Source organism: Temnothorax longispinosus, chromosome 7 (assembly GCF_030848805.1).
Source record: "Temnothorax longispinosus isolate EJ_2023e chromosome 7, Tlon_JGU_v1, whole genome shotgun sequence".
In the NCBI taxonomy this organism is placed as follows: domain Eukaryota; kingdom Metazoa; phylum Arthropoda; class Insecta; order Hymenoptera; family Formicidae; genus Temnothorax; species Temnothorax longispinosus.
The window spans coordinates 13,412,183-13,431,650 of NC_092364.1; the positions used below are offsets into that span (position 1 = coordinate 13,412,183).

The 19,468-nt window shown below is 34.0% G+C and overlaps 1 protein-coding gene, 2 long non-coding RNA genes and 1 pseudogene across 4 annotated transcripts; 1 reads left to right on the forward strand and 3 right to left on the reverse strand.

Annotated features, from left to right (window-relative positions):
* Nucleotides 1-847: 847 nt before the first annotated feature.
* LOC139816443 (peptidoglycan-recognition protein LC-like) lies at nucleotides 848-8,685 on the reverse strand. Of its 2 annotated transcripts, none has more exons than XM_071783933.1 (4): nucleotides 8,157-8,685; nucleotides 4,867-5,461; nucleotides 3,620-3,835; nucleotides 848-1,577 (listed from the first exon to the last, which is right to left on the reverse strand). In XM_071783933.1, the coding sequence occupies exons 2-4, from the start codon at nucleotides 5,456-5,458 to the stop codon at nucleotides 1,048-1,050; spliced, it is 1,338 nt and encodes a 445-aa protein (XP_071640034.1). In that variant the 5' UTR covers nucleotides 5,459-5,461; nucleotides 8,157-8,685; the 3' UTR covers nucleotides 848-1,047. The 2 variants fall into 2 exon arrangements, with proteins under 2 accessions (XP_071640034.1, XP_071640035.1); XM_071783934.1 differs by having other exon boundaries at nucleotides 8,141-8,685.
* Nucleotides 2,619-2,965, forward strand: LOC139816452 (uncharacterized). Its single transcript, XR_011733009.1, has 2 exons — nucleotides 2,619-2,773; nucleotides 2,844-2,965. It is a non-coding gene; the product is annotated as an uncharacterized lncRNA (long non-coding RNA).
* Nucleotides 8,686-12,561: 3,876 nt separating the features above from the next.
* Nucleotides 12,562-13,325, reverse strand: LOC139816451 (uncharacterized). Its single transcript, XR_011733008.1, has 3 exons — nucleotides 13,032-13,325; nucleotides 12,873-12,944; nucleotides 12,562-12,803 (listed from the first exon to the last, which is right to left on the reverse strand). It is a non-coding gene; the product is annotated as an uncharacterized lncRNA (long non-coding RNA).
* Nucleotides 13,326-13,705: 380 nt separating this feature from the next.
* The window catches only part of LOC139816442 (uncharacterized), a 7,248-nt pseudogene continuing 1,485 nt past the window's right edge, over nucleotides 13,706-19,468 (reverse strand).

Consider the following 19,468-nt stretch of genomic DNA (forward strand, 5'->3'; position numbering starts at 1 on the left):
TTTATACTCGGAATGGGAATAATAAACACGTGATATTTTCAGTTAACTCTTATCTGTACATGTTGAAGTTATATCTAACTGACAGATGACAACTGCAGATTTAAAGGAAAAAAGGATGCATGTGAATATTTTCAGACATTGTATTTCATTCATAAATTAAGGCTCCTGTTCACTCGCTGCAGTCATCTTGGATTGATGACGTTGAAAACGAGAAAAATAAGTATCATGAAAATTCTTGCGACATTAAAATAAATATGTTTTTCAATAAGAGAGCGTTTGTAGAATAGACTTGTAAGACATATCGGACACTCCCCTTTTGTTTGGGTAATTTACGTACGTCAAATTGAATCAGTGCCTAATCAAGGATGAAAATAAGCCGTTTGGCAGCTACTAAATTGAAATAAGTATTTTGGTTTCACATATTGTCATATCTTCGAGGACGAGCGTGGCCTAGACAGCGCACTGTCTATTGAGCCAAAGGTCCCAGGTTCGATTCCCGGTAGAGCTAAAAAAATTATAATTGCTTGTTCTCCTCTCGGAAGACAATCCCAGTAAGCAAGAAACGTCAAGAAACATTTCAACTACATTGCATTAATGTTAAAACGTTGCTGTAATGTAGTTAAATAATGTTTCTTGGTGTTTCTTGCTTACTGGGATGGCAAACCACCGAGAGTATGTCTTGCCAAGAAAACATCTAAAAAATATAGCCGTTCAAAATCGGCGTTAAACTGTAGGTCTCATATATAATATGTGTATAATCTACGTGCGCAACACATGTATATGAAGAGAAGTCACCAAGCTCGGACATGAGTAATAGGATGAGGATGGGTATTAAATTATAACAAAATAGTAGCCTTTGGTATATTTTAACACTACAATTATTTTAAATAAAAAAAACACTGCATTGAAACGAAAAATGCGCTGTAGGTCACAAAACTAATTCAGTTTTTTAATGTCATTTTTCACACCTTTTAGTTCACAATTTTGGTGTAACGCCGTGTGTATATTGTCAAAGCGGACTTTTGGCAATCGAGCTAGCAGGAACCTTTAAGGTCTAGGCTGGGATGACCAATGGGGCCACTTTATAATTTCATTATATAAGGCATCTCCAGGACTTTTAGTCTTCACAGCTTGTCGGTGACCTAACAGTTTATAGTCAGGCGCAATTTTTCCGTCTCTGACGCCGAACTTTATAAGCTCTTTTGCGGTATTTAATTGCGTTTTCGGCGGTACAACCGAAGTGAAATCACCGATGAATGCAATACCAATACTTATGCCGTTATAGTTTCCTGAATGGCCACCGATGTAATTCCAGTTTCTGCCAACATATGCGAAGCCGTCGCCTCCGACCATGAAATTGTAGGCGATATCCGCATAATCATTTTTCATCTGATTATTCTGGATAATTCTCAATTTGTTTGCGCACTCTGATTGCGTGGTACAGAATGCTGTCGCAGTGTGACAAATAATTACATGTGATACTGGCAGCTTCATTTTTCTTAGGGGTTCCGAAGGTGGCCGTGCACCCCATTCATTCCTCTCGACAAGGCGAAACGGAGTCTCTGTCCCGTTATTACCTGCAAGTCATGAAAATAAAATACATATCGTACAAAAAGTTCAAAATATACCATTCAGACTTTATAGTTAGAAACTCCTTAATTTAACACCGAATTTGGCAATTTTAATCAGACGCATATGTCAATTTTAACATTAAAATCTAAAATATTACTCTCATTATAAGAACCCTTACAAAAGTATTTCACCGCTTTTACACCTCACATAGATCGTTTTTAGCCCGTTTTTAGCCCGTTTTATCATTTTTATGTCCGTTTCTTGCACTCTCAAGCACGCGCAGTCTACATGATGAGTATACGCGAGTATGCAATCGTACACAATCCGCTTTAACCACTCGTTTTTAAGCAAAAGGGCCCCTTTGCGCCCCAAAAACGGTTCGTACTCATTGCCAAATGCACGTTTTTACTAGTCAAACTGACCGCTCTCTAAAGTAGAATCAGTGAAAATATCACTAATTGAAACAGTAAAATAGGATTTCACTGAGAATCAGTGAGTATTTCACTGAACTTCAGTAGAATGTTTACTTTTTGTTTCTTTATCTTATATTTCACTGATTATGGTCAGTGAAAGTAAGATGTCACTGTAAAATCAGTTATCTGTTGGTAATACTGATTGATGGTGCGAGGAAGCGGAACAGGATTGTGATCTCAGTGATGTGTGAAACAGAAGACGAGAACGAAGTATACGTGACGAAGGACGAAGCGGTGCTAAGTGTACATTACGAAGAATGAGAGAAACTGCGGTACTGAGCTAAGCGTGCTTGCGAAAAAGGTGAGGTTAAAAGTAAGTACGAAAGCTTCTTGAGCTGTAGTTCATTTACCGCGGGTACTGACGAGTACGGTGGCCCAACGGGGCGAGGTTATAGTTTGCCAACCGGGCAAGATGGAGGCCCAACGGGCCCATAGTAAAGCACGATAAACTAGAGACTGTTTCTCCCTTTTCATTTTCAGCATAAACCACGGCGTATTGAACGAGAGAACTGAACAGCAAACAGAATAAGATTATTAATCTCGGTTATTGTTGGAAACTTATCAAAAGAGTAAGTCTTTTATTTCTTATTCTTATAATTTCTTAGTATAAATTGATTGTTAAAACACGATTCAAATATTTGGATATTTAATTTCAGAAGAACATTGATAAGGGACAACATGATGATCCTCCTATTTTTCCAAATTCTTCGTTAATACAGATATGGCCTGTAAGTTTGGTTAGTGCATTTAAAAGTTATATATTAATACTTGCTAACACACAGAAAAATCTTTTTTTAGGAAGGAACAAACATAGAGGCACAAGCTCGTAAGCTGAGGAATGTTTAATTTTTAATTGACTTCATTCTGTAAACATTTTGCACGTAACAATTACATTGTTGAATAAAAAATTATAACATGTATTAAGGTTATTACTTTTTGTTACTGTTTGCTGGGACATTTACTGATTTAATCAGCTTGCATTACTGATTTGCTGTTCAAAGTCACTGTTTCCAGTAGTCCAATATTACTGAGTAAAACAGTCAATATTACTGATTTAATCAGTTCACATTACTGATTTTGCTGCTCAAAGTCACTGTTTTAGTAGTCCAATATTACTGATTGAAACAGTCAATATTAACTAATTCTTTCAGTGAAATGTCACTGATTCTTAGTGGTATACTTATAACTGCTTCAATCAGTGACTATTTACTGTTTCTCAGTAAAAATACACTGATTCTCTTTTAGAGAGCGTTCTCGCGGTCCAAAAACGGTGAAAAATTTTTATAAGGGAATGCAAAAAGTTTTAAAATATATGACTCGTGGAAAGTAAAAAAAAGACATGCTTTTAAGTAAACGAATAAATGGAATAAATACAATATATAATGTCCTCTCTAAAAGAGAATCAGTGTATTTTTATCAGTGTGAAATCCTATTTTACTGTTTCAATTAGTGATATTTTCACTGATTCTACTTTAGAGAGTAGGAGACAGATTTTAAGTTTGCAATCGTGATAGATATACCATTTGCCTCGTGTCGCGCTTGCATAACAAAATATTTTCTAGATGGACAATTACCCTCGGTAGACGAGTTTGGAATTTTTGGTGTGGTTGGTGTGGGTGTTGCGGGTGGTGTGGTCCATGTAAACCGTGTGGTCGGTTCGGACGGTGCGGGAGATACGTCAGATTGATGTGTGAAATGTACAGTTATGAACACTATAATACCCAGAAGTATTAAAGCTAGAACGCACGATAAAGCCGTATGCCATTTCCACGTCCAGAGCCATTGCGTCACTAAAATAATTATAAAAAGCTATATTAGAACGATAGTTTTACGAGTTACTTAATATCGTTTGATGAAATTTATTCGCAATTATTATAACGGGTAGCACTGTGTACGAAAGAAATATTATAATTACATAAAGCGTAAAGTATTATAATTCTTGTTTGATGTCACTTTTCTGCTAGTTTATTCACAATCGAGTAAACAATTTGCGGCATGCAATATCTTACCAATCTATGTAAGATAGCGTGACACATATATACTGTGTGATAAAAATAGTTCTTTTATATTTAGCTTTAATTCTTGTGGCGCAACTAAAGTGTAACAATTTTCAATCTAAAATATCGTCGATATTAAAACTATATTCTGGAATAGTTGTGACAGGACCATTAGTCAAAGTAGTTAATGATATTTGTGATATATCGGCTGTTCTTCCGAAAACGTTCCGAAAACGCTCTGGTTTAGATCAAAGTTTGTAAATAGTTCTTTTTAGATAAAAAGGCATATATTAAAAGGTATTTTTTGCGACTCAAATAAAGTTTTTGACATCGACTATTTGTTAGTTTATCGGCATTAGATTGACGTCAAATCGGTTAATCATTTATGGCTAAATATGTACGCAATACAAAGTGTTGAAATGCTTAAATGTAAAACGTAGAGAAAAGAATTTGGTTCTATGATGTCTCTGAATTTACCAACTAATTATTGCGTTCTACTAATGTATTTAAAATTTTTAGGACGAAGTATATTTTCTTTTATAAGGAAAGATATTAGAGTAATGTCTTGTTGCGATAATATCGATAAAAAGTATCTACATTATATTCAACTTATAATATACTTAGTATATTTATATATTATAATTCAATTTTAAAGATCGCGATTTATAATTTTTTATATAAAACTGTTGTTGAAACTTATGAGAGATCTGTTCCTTTTAGTTATCCGGATTTTATGCTTAAACGTACGAAAAGAAACAAGTATAGAAAAATTATTAAAAGCAACGGGCTTAAACAATCTATTGCGTTGCATGATTAACTATTACCTTTATTTAATTTAGTATTTTGCGGAAAGATGCATCCATTTGGAGCTCCGTTGTCTTTACTCGTCAGCAAATCCGAGGTATTGTCGGAGGCGCTGGTCGTATCCTGATTCGGAGTAGGATTCGTGTAAATAAACTGCTTTAAAGTAACAGGACCATTGTAGCAGGTCTGGTTAACAAGATGCACATTCGTCGAGTTCTTCACGCGGACATCGCCAAAAGTCGGCTGATCAGCGTTCGGTAGAACGACGTCACCATTCGTGGTGGCGAACGCTGGTTGCTGCTGAACGATGGTCGACGATACCGGCAGATTCGTGATCCATCCGCCCACGCCGCCTTCTTCGACATCCGTCTCTTCTTCCTCGTCGTCGTCGTCTACGTTATTACACTGTGTAGAGGAAACTCCAATGCTACCATTGCCCGGAGCGACGACCGCGGTTTCCCTCGCCGACCGCTCAGTCTCGCCGGAAAACCTGACGACCGCGTGACTTTCGGCAGACGCAACAGTACTATTCACGTGATCCTGCTCTCTTTTACTCTGGTGATCACCGTAGAGCGCTTGCTGTTGCTGTTGCACCAATGCCACCGTATCCATGAGCTACGCGAAAAATTCACCTTCTTTATATCGGATACGTCATAAATGCAATACGCCGCATGCAGCAGAATTAATATGCTCGTCGAGAAATAGCTGTTAGAGTCCTTAGATATTTATGTTCGTCAGGTCGCTACGAGATCCTTTTTCACCATTAGACTATAATAGTCTGGGTTAATTCTTTGTCTCTTCTTTCTCTTATATCAGATAACAATGGAAAAATTAGTTTGAAAACATAATTCTTTTTTATTAATATAGGATTTTTTTAACAGTTTAACAGTTTGCGAAGAGAACTACGCCTTTTATCTTAAAAATTTTTTCAAAGATCGTCGTTTGATATATTTAAGGCACTCGAGTAAACATTTTTGCCAGAATAAACATTCTGCAATTTCGTTTATATATAAATTTTGTTTAGTTAAAAAGAATTACTACGTTTTCGAGTTCTCCTTGTAATATTTACAAAAGAACTTAGATATATACTGAATCATGCTTAAAGTTTACTAATTGGTGAAACCGATCATTAGTACGTTGAATAAAATCGATGAGAAATGTAAGAGTGCGTTTCTAATCGACGGCTATCGGATGTGTCTGTTAGGTCCTTATTTTATAGAGCAATAGAATGCTTTAATCAAGAAAATTATGTTGACAAAACGTAAATGCACAAATTTATAAAATCAGTGATCGTGGAGCAACATTGCAATAAACGGCAATAATAAGAAGCTTAAATAAATTAAAATAAATGATAAGAACCTTAAATAGATTAAAAATAAAATTCGATAAGTCAAATATCATCTGGTATGGTAAATTTATTCAAACTTTCTCCGTTTTAATAAAACAAGGAGAACTACACAGTACACAAATGTGTGTTAAATGTAACACAAATCCCATGTCTCAAACAGTCCACTCAAATTTTTGTGTTATTTTAACATAATGTAAATATGTCAAATTATGACAAAAATATTATGTCCATAATTTAACACAAAATAAATAAAAGTTTAATGATATGTGAACGAAAATTTTTTGTACAACAGATATCTGTACAATCTATATATACATATATAAAGGAAGATGTCCTGACTGACTCACTGACTCATCAACGCCCAGCCCAAACCTCTGAATCGAATTTTTACCAAAAGTATATGAAATAGGAGTAGAATTTTCCGGGGAGTGCCACTATGTGTACAGTTTTTTGTTACCGATTTTCTGGAAACCGGTTTTTCTAATTCTTCTAATTTTTCGGGAAATAATTGATTGAATCTCAAAGAATTATTCATGAAATAGGGGGGTAGAATTTCCCGGGGAGTGCTTTAAAATGTACTATTTTTTGTTACCGATCTTTTTGGAAATCGGTTCCGAATGACCAGAGAGAGAGAGAGAGAGAGAGAAACTATTTGCGTGTCTTAATACATATGTCCTCCGGGGCAAAGCCCAGGTAACCAGCTAGTGTTAAATATAAATAAAAAACATGTTAATTTAACATTTTTGTATGTACAATAGATATCTGTATAACGTTAAATATAAATAAAAAGGAAATTTTTTTAACAAAACTACATTATTTTTATGTTAACCTTACGATTAAATATAAAATATGTTATTCTAACGTTTGATTTGCTTAAATATGAATTTAACACAAAAAAATCAGATAACATAAAAATTAGTTAAATTAACACATAAGTATGTTACATTTTTAACACAAAAACTTTAACAGGGTCCATTTTTAACAAAAATACACAAAATTTTTTACCGTATAACGTTATGCGTGCTGCATACGATGTAAATCGCATTTATACATTTTGCACATAACGGATATTTATTAATTATTGTAAATTGATACAAATTATATGCGTACATAAATTCTTCAATGTTTTCAAAATCTCTAAAAATCATACCGTTAAGATTATTAAGAATTCTTACAAAAGCGAACATACTAAATATCGTTAAGGTACGCCGTTGTACTCTTTTTGCGTCTTTTATCTTACATTGTTATTTTATAAATTAACCGTCGCGACCAATTCGAAAATTTTCCAGTACAGTTATTGTTCTATATGTATATAACTCAATAATAATAATATTAATTATTTAAAATCTGTTTTTCCAGATTATGGAGATTTACGCCGGTCAAAATAGTATATATGTTTCGAATATAATGTATGTATATGATAAAAGAACGGCGAAGAGAAAACGATGAGTATCTTTCATAAGAAGCAGAACATGTACAACGAATTGATTTCTTATTTATAAACAAATTATGGACATCGATTATACTAGCATAAACTGAACGTTGCAGTATCATATCTTCGCCGTTCAAAATATTTTACTGCGGAATATGTTGCATTTAATCTGACTGATCAATCATATTTCGCTTATTTACATCACAGTGACAAATTTTTAATTAGTGATAGTGTCACTTTTAATCAGTTAAAATTATTGACATCTGCCGATCGCAGCAGGTATAACAATTCGTCATGTTTTAGCTTGATAAATTAGAACATCAACTGTAAAAACGAAGTTTATCATAAAAATACATATTTTAACATACATTGTATTTAAATCGAAAACTCATAGGTAAAATAAAAGACAAGCTCAATCGAGAAACATCACTCGTGATCAGTATTTCAAATCGGCGCAGCCGGTCGGCGATAATCTGCATTATCTGTTAAATTAAAGATTGACTGATTCATATACCTATTGCTAGAATTACCTCGCACAATTCATCGTTCGCGCTGGCGGCGATCACTTTGCCAACACTAAATTTACACTCAGTCTATAATGACATATGGAGCCATTATCGTGAAAAACACTTCGCGAAATGAAAAGCTTCATTTGATCTGGTCCTAACAATTTTCGACACGTCGTTGATACCACCAGCAGTTGGGAAATGCAGCGTCCTGCGGGCACGCAGGATACAATCTGAACAAGAGCGGACTCCGATCAAACTGTTATCGTTTATCTTTGTTGATTTTATGACACTCTGATGATCAGTCAGATAGATACTGGCTTCAATGATAAGGCCACGCGACTACCGAAAAACGCGTTAAATTGGCTGTGGATTTGTGGAAAGCGTTCTCGTTTTCGCTCGCGAGAAGCAAAACAAAAAATAAATAAGCTAAGACCGGAAACTGATATAGCGTGCACAATATTCTCTTTTGTACAACAGGGATTCCCGTATTTAATTTAAATGGTAACATCTCGGATTTTCGTGCTGATACGTGGATGGCACCGCGATCATCAATGTCGCACCCAATCTACGTCACTGCTGCGTATTAGAGTAAAGTTACCGTAAATATAAATCCGAGATTATGTTGTGTATATATATATATATATATATATATATGTATATTTCGGAAGTGCGGACTTGTTTTTATCAAAAAGAATAGATTTTACGGTCGCATGCCGCTTGTCAAACACTCACTGACAATTGAATTGCCGATGGAAATAATGGAATCGAAGCACAAGTAATGGCGGCATTATCTCCGTTCAATTCGACAAAGAATAGACTGCTGTAGCGTTATCTTGTTTAGCTTGGAAATCTGTAGCTCCACTCATTGTCTTTTTCCCTCAACCACAACTGTTAACGACGTAGCTGCGACATGCATGTGTGTGTGCGATAACGTCGCTTTAGACGATTTTTATATAGTCTTTTCCGAACGGACTGGTATCTTCACTTCGATGGCCGGAGATTTCTATAACAATGGTTGCATACACGGGACATCCATATTATTCTTATATTATATAATTTTTTGCAATTTAAGACAAGTGATTAGTGTTTCGCGCTAATTATATATCGTGATATTTGCCTCCAATTATAAAGAGGCAGTGTATTTAAAAAGAATTAAGTGCTCTCGTAGAGAAGGTCTTTCTATATAGAAACAAACTTATAATCACGAAGTTTTATATTATATATATAATTTATAGTTCTTAAAACCAAAATTTAAAAAACACTGTTTTAAGAGACAATTTTTCATATCTTTGAAAAAATCTAGTAGCATGAGAACCAATAATATATTAGATTCTTTTGGATACAATAAGATTATATAAATTGTAATGATTTTAACATGCCGAGATGTCAGTATTATACATGTTGATATAAAATAATATCGATTATTTAATAATAATATTACTAAATAAAGATAAAGTATTATATTCAATAATAATATAGAGTAGGTAGGGGCGGCGCGGCGGTGTGGTCTAGTGGTAGAGCGCCAGACTCGTAATCTGGAGGAACCAGGTTCGAGTCCACTAGAGCCATGAATCATGGGAGTTTTTTTCCGAAAAAACCGCGCCCCTCCGTGCAAGACGCGGAGAAAACTGGGCTCCGTTTTTCGGAAGAGACGTTAAACCGTTGGTCCAAAGAAGGAAACAGTAAGGTAGTGGATGAATTTGGAGGTTAGGGTTGGGTACGTCCCTTCAAAACGCCCTTTAAGGCCCCTTGGGGTATATAAAGTAAAATTCTTTATCTTATCTTTTAATATAGAGTAGGTACTGATCCTACATGAATACTCGAAATAACTACTAAATCGAATAAAATAAATGAAAAAACATGTGATTAAAAACTTGTTGACAATGGTATTATCGTAATATTAATAAAGATATATGTTTGGGGGGAGGGAATATATTGATTTTATGAACTAGAATAAATTATTTTATAAGATAAATGAATAATACGTTTGTTCCCCATTTGCTTAAGATAGATATTTTTATACGAAATGCAATATTTATATGGTGATTTCGATTTGGAAGCTTTTAAACCGCGATTAAAACTTATTTGCATTTGATATCGTATGTATTTTATATATATGTAATCGTGGCTAAAGATAATTCATGCATGCTTTACTGATATGCTTTGTTAAAAATTGTTACATATGTATGTGGGTATACAAATGCAATTGAGATTTACTCTTTTGCGATAGCTTCTAAGAATTTAATCGCGATAGCAACTGAAGCACAGGTAAAGTCGTTTCTCGAGAATATATATCTTGGAAGGAATTATATTGATTTTAGGATTTAGCAAAGAAAAAGAAGATAAAACTGAAGATAAATTAATAACAGTTAATAATTATAAGAAAAGAAGTTTGAAAAAAGTACGATATAGCACATGAAAGCAATCGCTAATTAAAATATTAACAAATCAGTCTTTTCCTTGATAATATTAATTATGTCTCTTTACATAACAAATTATAATCATAATAATCTGTAAATTTTTTTTTGTTATATGTTATAATGTAAATTGGTTGATGTTAATATCAGTGTGATTAATAAGAATATTCTAGTCTTTAATCTTAAGATTGCGTTCTTTTTTTCAATAAAATGTAATATAAAGATTTTTCTTTTGATCTTTTAATTATATATGCTTTTGTATATTGTTATAGGTGACCAATAAATCTTACCTGCGCTCAACTAGTGGATTGGTTGGGCGATGTAAATATTACGCTCGTGATTTGCTTCGCGCTTACAATTGGCGCGAGACACTACCGTGTCTCTTGATTAATGCACAATAGAGTAATATTTATTAAATTTTAAATAAAATATACTTTTGTATATAATTGAATGGATTAATTTAGCAATAGATTAATAACTTTTGCGTTTTATTAAAACGACAGAAAATTAGTCTTTAGAATGTATCTTTAGAATGTATACATGTATCTAATATTAATAGTATGCATATATATTTACCATACTATTTTATCATAATTTCTAAATTTATTATGTGAATAATTTTATTAACGTACATCAGGAATCTCCTTAAATTCAGAGTAAGATATTACAAATTGTGATAAATTTTCAGAAAAAAATGACTTTATTGATAAGAATGATTTGAGTATTACACAAAGGAAAATTTAAAATTAAGTATATACACAATAACATTTTATTTATTATATTAATCAATTGTATATTTGTAATAACTATAATACTCAATGATACATATAAATTATGTAATTTAATTTTAACTAATATTACAGATTGTAAATTCAGAGACAAAGATGGAAGAAAAAACTTCTGTTTTAAACATATTTAAAAAAATAGGTAAATTGCTTCAAATACGTGAAGAAAGTGTACAATTTAATTTCGAAATATGATTTTAAAGGATAACCGCTATCTCTTAATAGTAAAGCATTTCTATACGTATGATTTTCAAAATTAGCTCTTAAATTACTATTGTAAAAAATTATACTATTATGCACTGAACCAGACCACCTAATAGCAACATATCTGTTATTTCTAAATTTGCATGACAAACTGCTTAAACATTAAATGAAAAACGTCCTTTTCGGCCCGTTTTAAAATAATTTTCAGCATCTGGTTTATCTATTAAGAAATGAAATAATACGGATCCAAATTTTAGGAACGCCCGATCGCACGTTTACCGATCTCTCGCCTGCTTGCTCAACACCCGCTTGAGTGTGCCTGCTTTCGTTGTGCTTTATCTGATTGTTGCTGAATAGATGCCGAAATAACCACGGACAGAACGAGAATCGGTGGACTCCAGCAGACGACCGGCGGCGAACCACGGTGAGTCGCTTTTCGCTTTTTCGTATCTCGTTGCATGCGCACATTTTGCCTTTTCGCTTTACGACTTGTCCGCGAGGGAATTTTGATTACCCCTCTGGTCCTTCGAACTATTATAGACAATCTCGCCTCCGGAGGTCTGACACCCCCCCCCCTCGCTCAATATTGTAGAGTTTATTAGTACATTTTATACAAAATAATGAAATATATGATACAGGTTTAGTTTCACCCGGCAAAGATGTAGCTGTACTACCATCTGTATCATCCAATAAAGAAAAGGCACTAAAGGAATCCGAATGCTTGTAAGAGTTGCAATAGTTGATTTATATGATTATACAACAATTTCACAGAATCATTCATCTCCCCATTTTTAAAAAATGTTTTATTGTACTCTCTAAAAGAGAATCAGTGTATTTTTACTGAGAAACAGTAAATAGTCACTGATTGAAGCAGTTATAAGTATACCACTGAGAATCAGTGACATTTCACTGAAAGAATTAGTTATTATTGACTGTTTCAATCAGTAATATTGGACTACTAGAAACAGTGACTTAAAACAGCAAAATCAGTATGTGAGCTGATTAATCAGTAATATTGACTATTTCAATCAGTAATATTATACTACTAAAACAGTGACTTTGAGCAGCAAAATCAGTAATGTGAACTGATTAAATCAGTAAATGTCCCAGCAAACAGTAACAAAAAGTAATAAACCTTAATACATGTTATAATTTTTTATTCAACAATGTAATTGTTACGTACAAAATGTTTACAGAATGAAGTCAATTAAAAATTAAACATTCCTCAGCTTACGAGCTTGTGCCTCTATGTTTGTTCCTTCCTAAAAAAGATTTTTCTGTGTGTTAGCAAGTATTAATATATAACTTTTAAATGCACTAACCAAACTTACAGGCCATATCTGTATTAACGAAGAATTTGGAAAAATAGGAGGATCATCATGTTGTCCCTTATCAATGTTCTTCTGAAATTAAATATCCAAATATTTGAATCGTGTTTTAACAATCAATTTATACTAAGAAATTATAAGAATAAGAAATAAAAGACTTACTCCTTTTGATAAGTTTCCAACGATAACCGAGATAATAATCTTATTCTGTTTGCTGTTCAGTTCTCTCGTTCAATACGCCGTGGTTTATGCTGAAAATGAAAAGGGAGAAACAGTCTCTAGTTTATCGCGCTTTACTATGGGCCCGTTGGGCCTCCATCTTTGCCCCGTTGGCAAACTATAACCTCGCCCCGTTGGGCCACCGTACTCGTCAGTACCCGCGGTAAATGAACTACAGCTCAAGAAGCTTCGTACTTACTTTTAACCTCACCTTTTTCGCAAGCACGCTTAGCTTAGTACCGCAGTTTCTCTCATTCTTCGTAATGTACACTTAGCACCGCTTCGTCCTTCGTCACGTATACTTCGTTCTCGTCTTCTGTTTCACACATCACTGAGATCACAATCCTGTTCCGCTTCCTCGCACCATCAATCAGTATTACCAACAGATAACTGATTTTACAGTGACATCTTACTTTCACTGACCATAATCAGTGAAATATAAGATAAAGAAACAAAAAGTAAACATTCTACTGAAGTTCAGTGAAATACTCACTGATTCTCAGTGAAATCCTATTTTACTGTTTCAATTAGTGATATTTTCACTGATTCTACTTTAGAGAGTAGATATTGTGTCATATAGTGAAAAACATATTTAAATTGTACATTATGTATAAACGTAATGTGTAAAGATTTTTTTTATTAAATCTGTTTTGTACAACTTGGCATATATAAAGTTAAAAAAAGTATGTATGGTATCTAAATTTCTATTTTTGTTTATCCATTTTTTACATCATTTATCTACATTTATGTTGTAAAGTAATGAGAATTTCTAAAACCCATAAAATAACAAGCGCGGCTAGAATTGTGAAATTAATTTTATTTATCATATTATTTCTCAAGTCTTTAATTGTTTAACAAAGTCGCAACTTCATATAATTACGCATTCAATAAAAAATAAAGATAATTATCAAGTATAATGTAGACTATACATGGCACACAAGATAAATGCTTTTTTTCGGTGATTGCACATAATAATCGGTAGTTCTATCAATAAATTTAGGAACATCTTGTTGAAGATTGTTCTGAGCATAATGTATGCGTCTGATTTTGTTCTATTTTGATAATTACATCTTGTATCCATGAAATATGCCTGGAGATTTCTGTATATAAGGAATACAAGTTGTAGTTACAATGAAAACTTCCACCCTTTTTTATCGTGCCGAGAGAAACGCTAACAATACCTCGAAGATACCACAAACCATTGGTTTTAAAGACTAATCCGCCGCCACTGTCACCATCACAAATGGAAGAACCTGAAACATACAATGCTTATGGAAGTTATCTTTCTATTCATATATAGAACAATCATTCTTAAATTTGTTTTGTTTTCTTTCCTTATCATTTTTTCTTATATAACATTTACTTAAATTGAAGTAGTTATACATTTTTTGCAAATAAATTTCTAATAAATTTAATAAAATAATATAACGTCATGCTGATTTGACACACATAAATATTCTTTTACTAACCATTTGTGTAGCCTGCGCAAAACTTATCATTGGTGACATATTGTTCCATATTAACACTTTGGCTCGTGGACCTGCACTGGCTGAGTGAGATTACAGGCACTGTCAGAGCCTGTAAAACTGCGCTAGATTTACCAGTTGCGGTTCTACCAAAACCCGCTACCTTTCCATAAGTACCCGGTTCCAATATACTCCCATAGCTTAAAGTATCTATGCACGCAGGAACCAAATAGGATGACAATACAAATGGTGTGACGAGTTCTAATACCGCGATATCCCACAGGTAATTTCCTATGAATCCTAGATAATCTCGTGCGATGTAAATACGTTTCACCTGGAAGAAGGTATGTGTAACATTTCGATCGACAATATTTTATACAGATTACTTTACATCGCATTGTATACATTTGCAAACCTGATTTCTTTTAATGAGATTTGGATCGTGAAAGGGATTATTGTAATCGCGAAAAAGGTTTCCCGCTAATATATAAATTTTGTTTGCATCAATCGGTTGCCTATTGTTCTCGTCGTACACACAATGAGCTGCCGTTGTCAAGAGATTTTCTTGAATGATAGATGCTCCACAGAAGTATTTCTTTGGCTCGCCTGGTTCGTCGCGATACATCGAGGCGTGCCACGGAAATTCCGTGATATTCGGTCGAAAACCGCCTACAACGGTGGGTTGATAACCGAGAGGTAGAGTGCCGCATACTACAACAAACATTTTGGTTGGAGAAATCGTCTTAGCGTAATAATACAAGAGAATGTATTGAGCTGTCGTGATTATAAAAAAAAGAGGAAGAGATAATTCACAGTAACCATAACCATTGCGCGTCATTGTGTGATAATTTTATGACTAATTGGATGGAAAAAAATTGAGATATATCGAGGTAATAGTTTATTAAATATATTCGATGTGTGTATATGTATGTATGTGCACTTAACTTAATAAATTATAAATTATAAATTTATATACACAGCGTAATTAAAAACTATATTTTAATAATTTCATTAAAGCTTTGGTTCTTTAGGAAACAATTGCAAATCATAACTTAAATAGAAATTGTAATACGGAATGACACAGGTATGTGAATTATCTCAATGGGGATATTGACATGTGTGATTACCATGCCACCTGTAAAAATATTGTTCGAAATTTTACTACTTACAATTGTACTATCATTTTTTTATAATCTTAAGACCATGCCCAAGACACATCTGCTGCTGTGTCATTATTTGGCTTTGGTACTCTAACATCTATGTTCGGATAATTTAGATTATTAGCATTTGTATGTATGATTTTATCATCCAACACTTCAATAAATGTAGCAATTTCTGTCAAAAGTGGTTTGGAACGCAAGTTGAGTATCATTAATGTAAATATTTATCGTGAGCGGACCTGGAACACATCGCATAGGTTCTGGTTTCCATTCACCATTCGCATTACATCTCACGTTCGTTTTTTGTCCGGACAGTAGATTAGTTTCGGGTCGATAACTCTTTTCACATGACAATGTTGCTTTTGTTTTTGGTGGAACTGGAAATTTGCATGATATCCATTCATCGTTGTACAAACATTCAGATCTGATTGATGATGCGGCTAAAGCTTTGCAGAGTATTGCTATCAAACAAACATTGTCAATAATTAACATATAATTCTGATCGTTTTGAAGATGATAAATTTTTCTTTGACTGAAATATTCAATATTTAAGAATCCATATTTATTTATTTTAAAATAGTTAAAAATATATAATTACTAGTTTAATACCTGTGCAAACTGGTATATTAAGCCATTTTGCCTCGATACTGCAGCTAACGTCGGTCGAACCTCTTATTTTATATCCCGAATCACAAGAGTAGACGAGATGAGATCCTAATCCCAGTTCCGTTCCTTCTGGAACGTTACAGTCCTGTCCATCTGAGCATTGCGATCGATGTAATTTCCAGCGACCGTTTTGCGGTTGCGGAGGTGCTTTGCAAGTGTTTGTGCCAGAAGGTTGCAGAAGGTGTCCCAGAAGGACGTGTTGGTACGGGAGTCGGTAGCGATCGTGTAGTTCCTGTTGTTGGTCGCACCGACGGTAAAAATGACTCTATATGATATGTGACACGTGGAAAGTAAAAAAAGGCGCGCTTGTAAGTAGACGAATAAATGGAATAAATACACAAATATTAGATTGCAAAATACAGATTTTTAAGTTTACAATCGTGATAACATAAGGTTAGCTTCATGTCGCGCTTGCAAGACGAAAAATTTTCTAGATAGACAATTACCCTCGTTCGATGAGGTTGGAATTTCTAGGGGGACCGATGCGTCTGATTGATGAGTGAAATGTACAGTTATGGGCACTACAATAGCTAGAAGTATTAAAGTTATAACGCACGATAAAACCGCACGTTTCCACGTCCAGAACCACTGTGTCACTAGAATAATTATAAAAAGCTGTATTAGAACGTTTGTTTCACGAGCTACTTATTAATACCCTTTGATAAACATCATACACAATTATTATGACGGGATGCACGTGTGTACGAAAGGAATATTATAATTACATTAAGTTTTTCACGTAAAGCATTATAATTCTTGGTTAGTATCAATTTTCCGTTATTCTAGTCACAATTGAATAAACAATTTGCGGCATGCAATATCTTGCCAATCTATGTCAGATAGCGTGACACATATATACTGTGAGATAAAAATAGCTCTTTTATATTTAGCTTTAATTCTTGTGGCGCAACTAAAGTGTAACAATTTTCAATTTAAAATATCGTCGATATTAAAACTATATATTCTGGAATAGTTGTGACAGGACCATTAGTCGAAGTAGTTAATGATATTTGTGACATATCGGCTGTTCTTCCGAAAACGTTTATGCTCTAATTTAGATCAAAGTTTGTAAATAATTTCCTTCTAAATAAAAAGGCACATACTAAAAGGTATTTTTTGCGACACAAATAAAGTTTTTGACATTGACTATTTATTAGTTTATCGGCATTAGATTGACGTCAAATCGATTAATCATTTGTGGCTGAACAAGTACGTAATACAAAGTGTTGAAATGTTTAAATGTAAAACGTAGAGAAAAGAATTTGATTCTATGATGTCTGAATTTACCAAGTAATTATTGCGTTCTACTAATGTATTTAAAATTTTTAGGACAAAGTATATTTTTCTTTATAAGAATATTAGAGTAATGTCTTGTTGCGATAATATCGATAAAAAGTATCTACATTATATTCAATTTATAATATACTTAGCATATTTATATTATAATTCAATTTTGATGGTCGCGATTTTATAATGTTTATATGAAACTGTTGTTGAAACTTATGAGAGATCTGTTCCTTTTAGTTATCCGCTCGGCTATTTTATGCTTAAACATACGAAAAGAAACAAGTATAGAAAAACTATTAAAAGCAACGGGCCTAGCTAAACAATCTATTGCGTTGCACGATTAACTATTACCTTCATTTAATTTAGTATTTTGTGGAAAGATGCATCCGTCGTTTGGAGTTCCGTTGTCTTTACGCGTCGGCAAATCTGAGGTATTGTCGGAGGCGCGGCTCGCATCCTGATTCGGAGTAAGATTTGTGTAAACAAACTGCTTTATAGTAACAGGACTATTGTAGCAGGTCTGGTTAACCAGACGCACATTCCTCGACTTCTGCACTCGGACATTGCCGAAAGTCGGCTGATCAGAGTTCGGTAGGACGACATCGCCATTCGTGGTGGCGAAGGCTGGTTGCCGCTGAACGATGGTCGGCGATACCGGCAGATTTGTGATCCAGCTGCCTTCTTCGACATCCGTCTCTTCTTCCTCGTCGTCGTCGTCATCTACGTCACTGCAATGTGTAGAGGAATCTCCATTGTCCGGAGCGACGAACGCGGTTTCCGTCGCCGAGCGCTCAGTCTCGCCGGAAAACCTGATGTCGACCGCGTGACTCTCGGCGGACACAACAGTACAATTCACGTTGTCCTGCTCCTTCTGACCCTGATGGTGATTACCATCGAGCGTTTGATGCTGCCTTTGCACCAATGTCATGTATAGGAATGCGCTACGCTGAAAATTCACCTAGCTTCTTTACATCAGATACGTCTTAAAATGCGATACACCGCATGCAGCAGAATACGCTCGAGAAACAGCTGTAGGGTCTTTAGATAAATTTATCGGATCGCTACGTTAATTCGAGATATAAGAACCGACTATGAATACCGGCCTAAATGTTCGATTTCATTCTTTGTCTCTTTTTCCTCTCATTTCAGATACTTAACAAGGGAAAAGTCAGTTTGGAAACGTGATTCTTTTTTATTGTTAACAGTTTGCGAAAAACTACGGCTTTTCAATTATCTTAAAAACGATTTTTCCAAAGATCGTCGTTTGATATATTTAAAGCATTCGTACAAACTTGCCAGATCTGCAATTTCGTTTAAATTTAAAATTTTATTTAGTTAAAAAGAATTACCATACGTTTTCGAGTTTTTCTTGTAAGATTTACAAAAGAACTGATGAGATATATACTGAATCATGGTTAAGATTGACTAATTGGTGAAACCAGTCATTTTAGTATCGCTGAATAAAATCGACGAAGAATGTAACAGTTCGTTTCTAATCGACGGCTGTCGGATGTGCCTGTTGAGTCTTTGTTTCATACAACAATAGAAAGTTTTAATCAAGAAAATTATGTTAACAAAACTTTAATGCGCGAATTAACAAAATTAGTAATCGAGGAACAATTTCTGCGATATAAACGGCAATGATAAGAAGTTTAAATAAAATATTAGATTAAAAATAAAATTCAATAAGCAAATATTATCTGGTATGGCAATCTTATTCAAACTTCCTTTATTAATTGAACAAGGCTCCAACGTTATGCGTGCTGCATACGGTATGGTATAACGCACTTGTGTATTTTAC

Coding starts and splice junctions, on each gene's coding strand:
- LOC139816443 (XM_071783933.1), bottom strand. CDS start 5,458: ATGGATACGGTGGCATTGGTGCAACAGCAACAGCAAGCGCTCTACGGT. Junction 3,836..4,866: donor AAATACTAAATTAAATAAAG/GTAATAGTTAAT, acceptor TAATTATTTTAG/TGACGCAATGGCTCTGGACG. Junction 1,578..3,619: donor TCCAAACTCGTCTACCGAGG/GTAATTGTCCAT, acceptor CATGACTTGCAG/GTAATAACGGGACAGAGACT.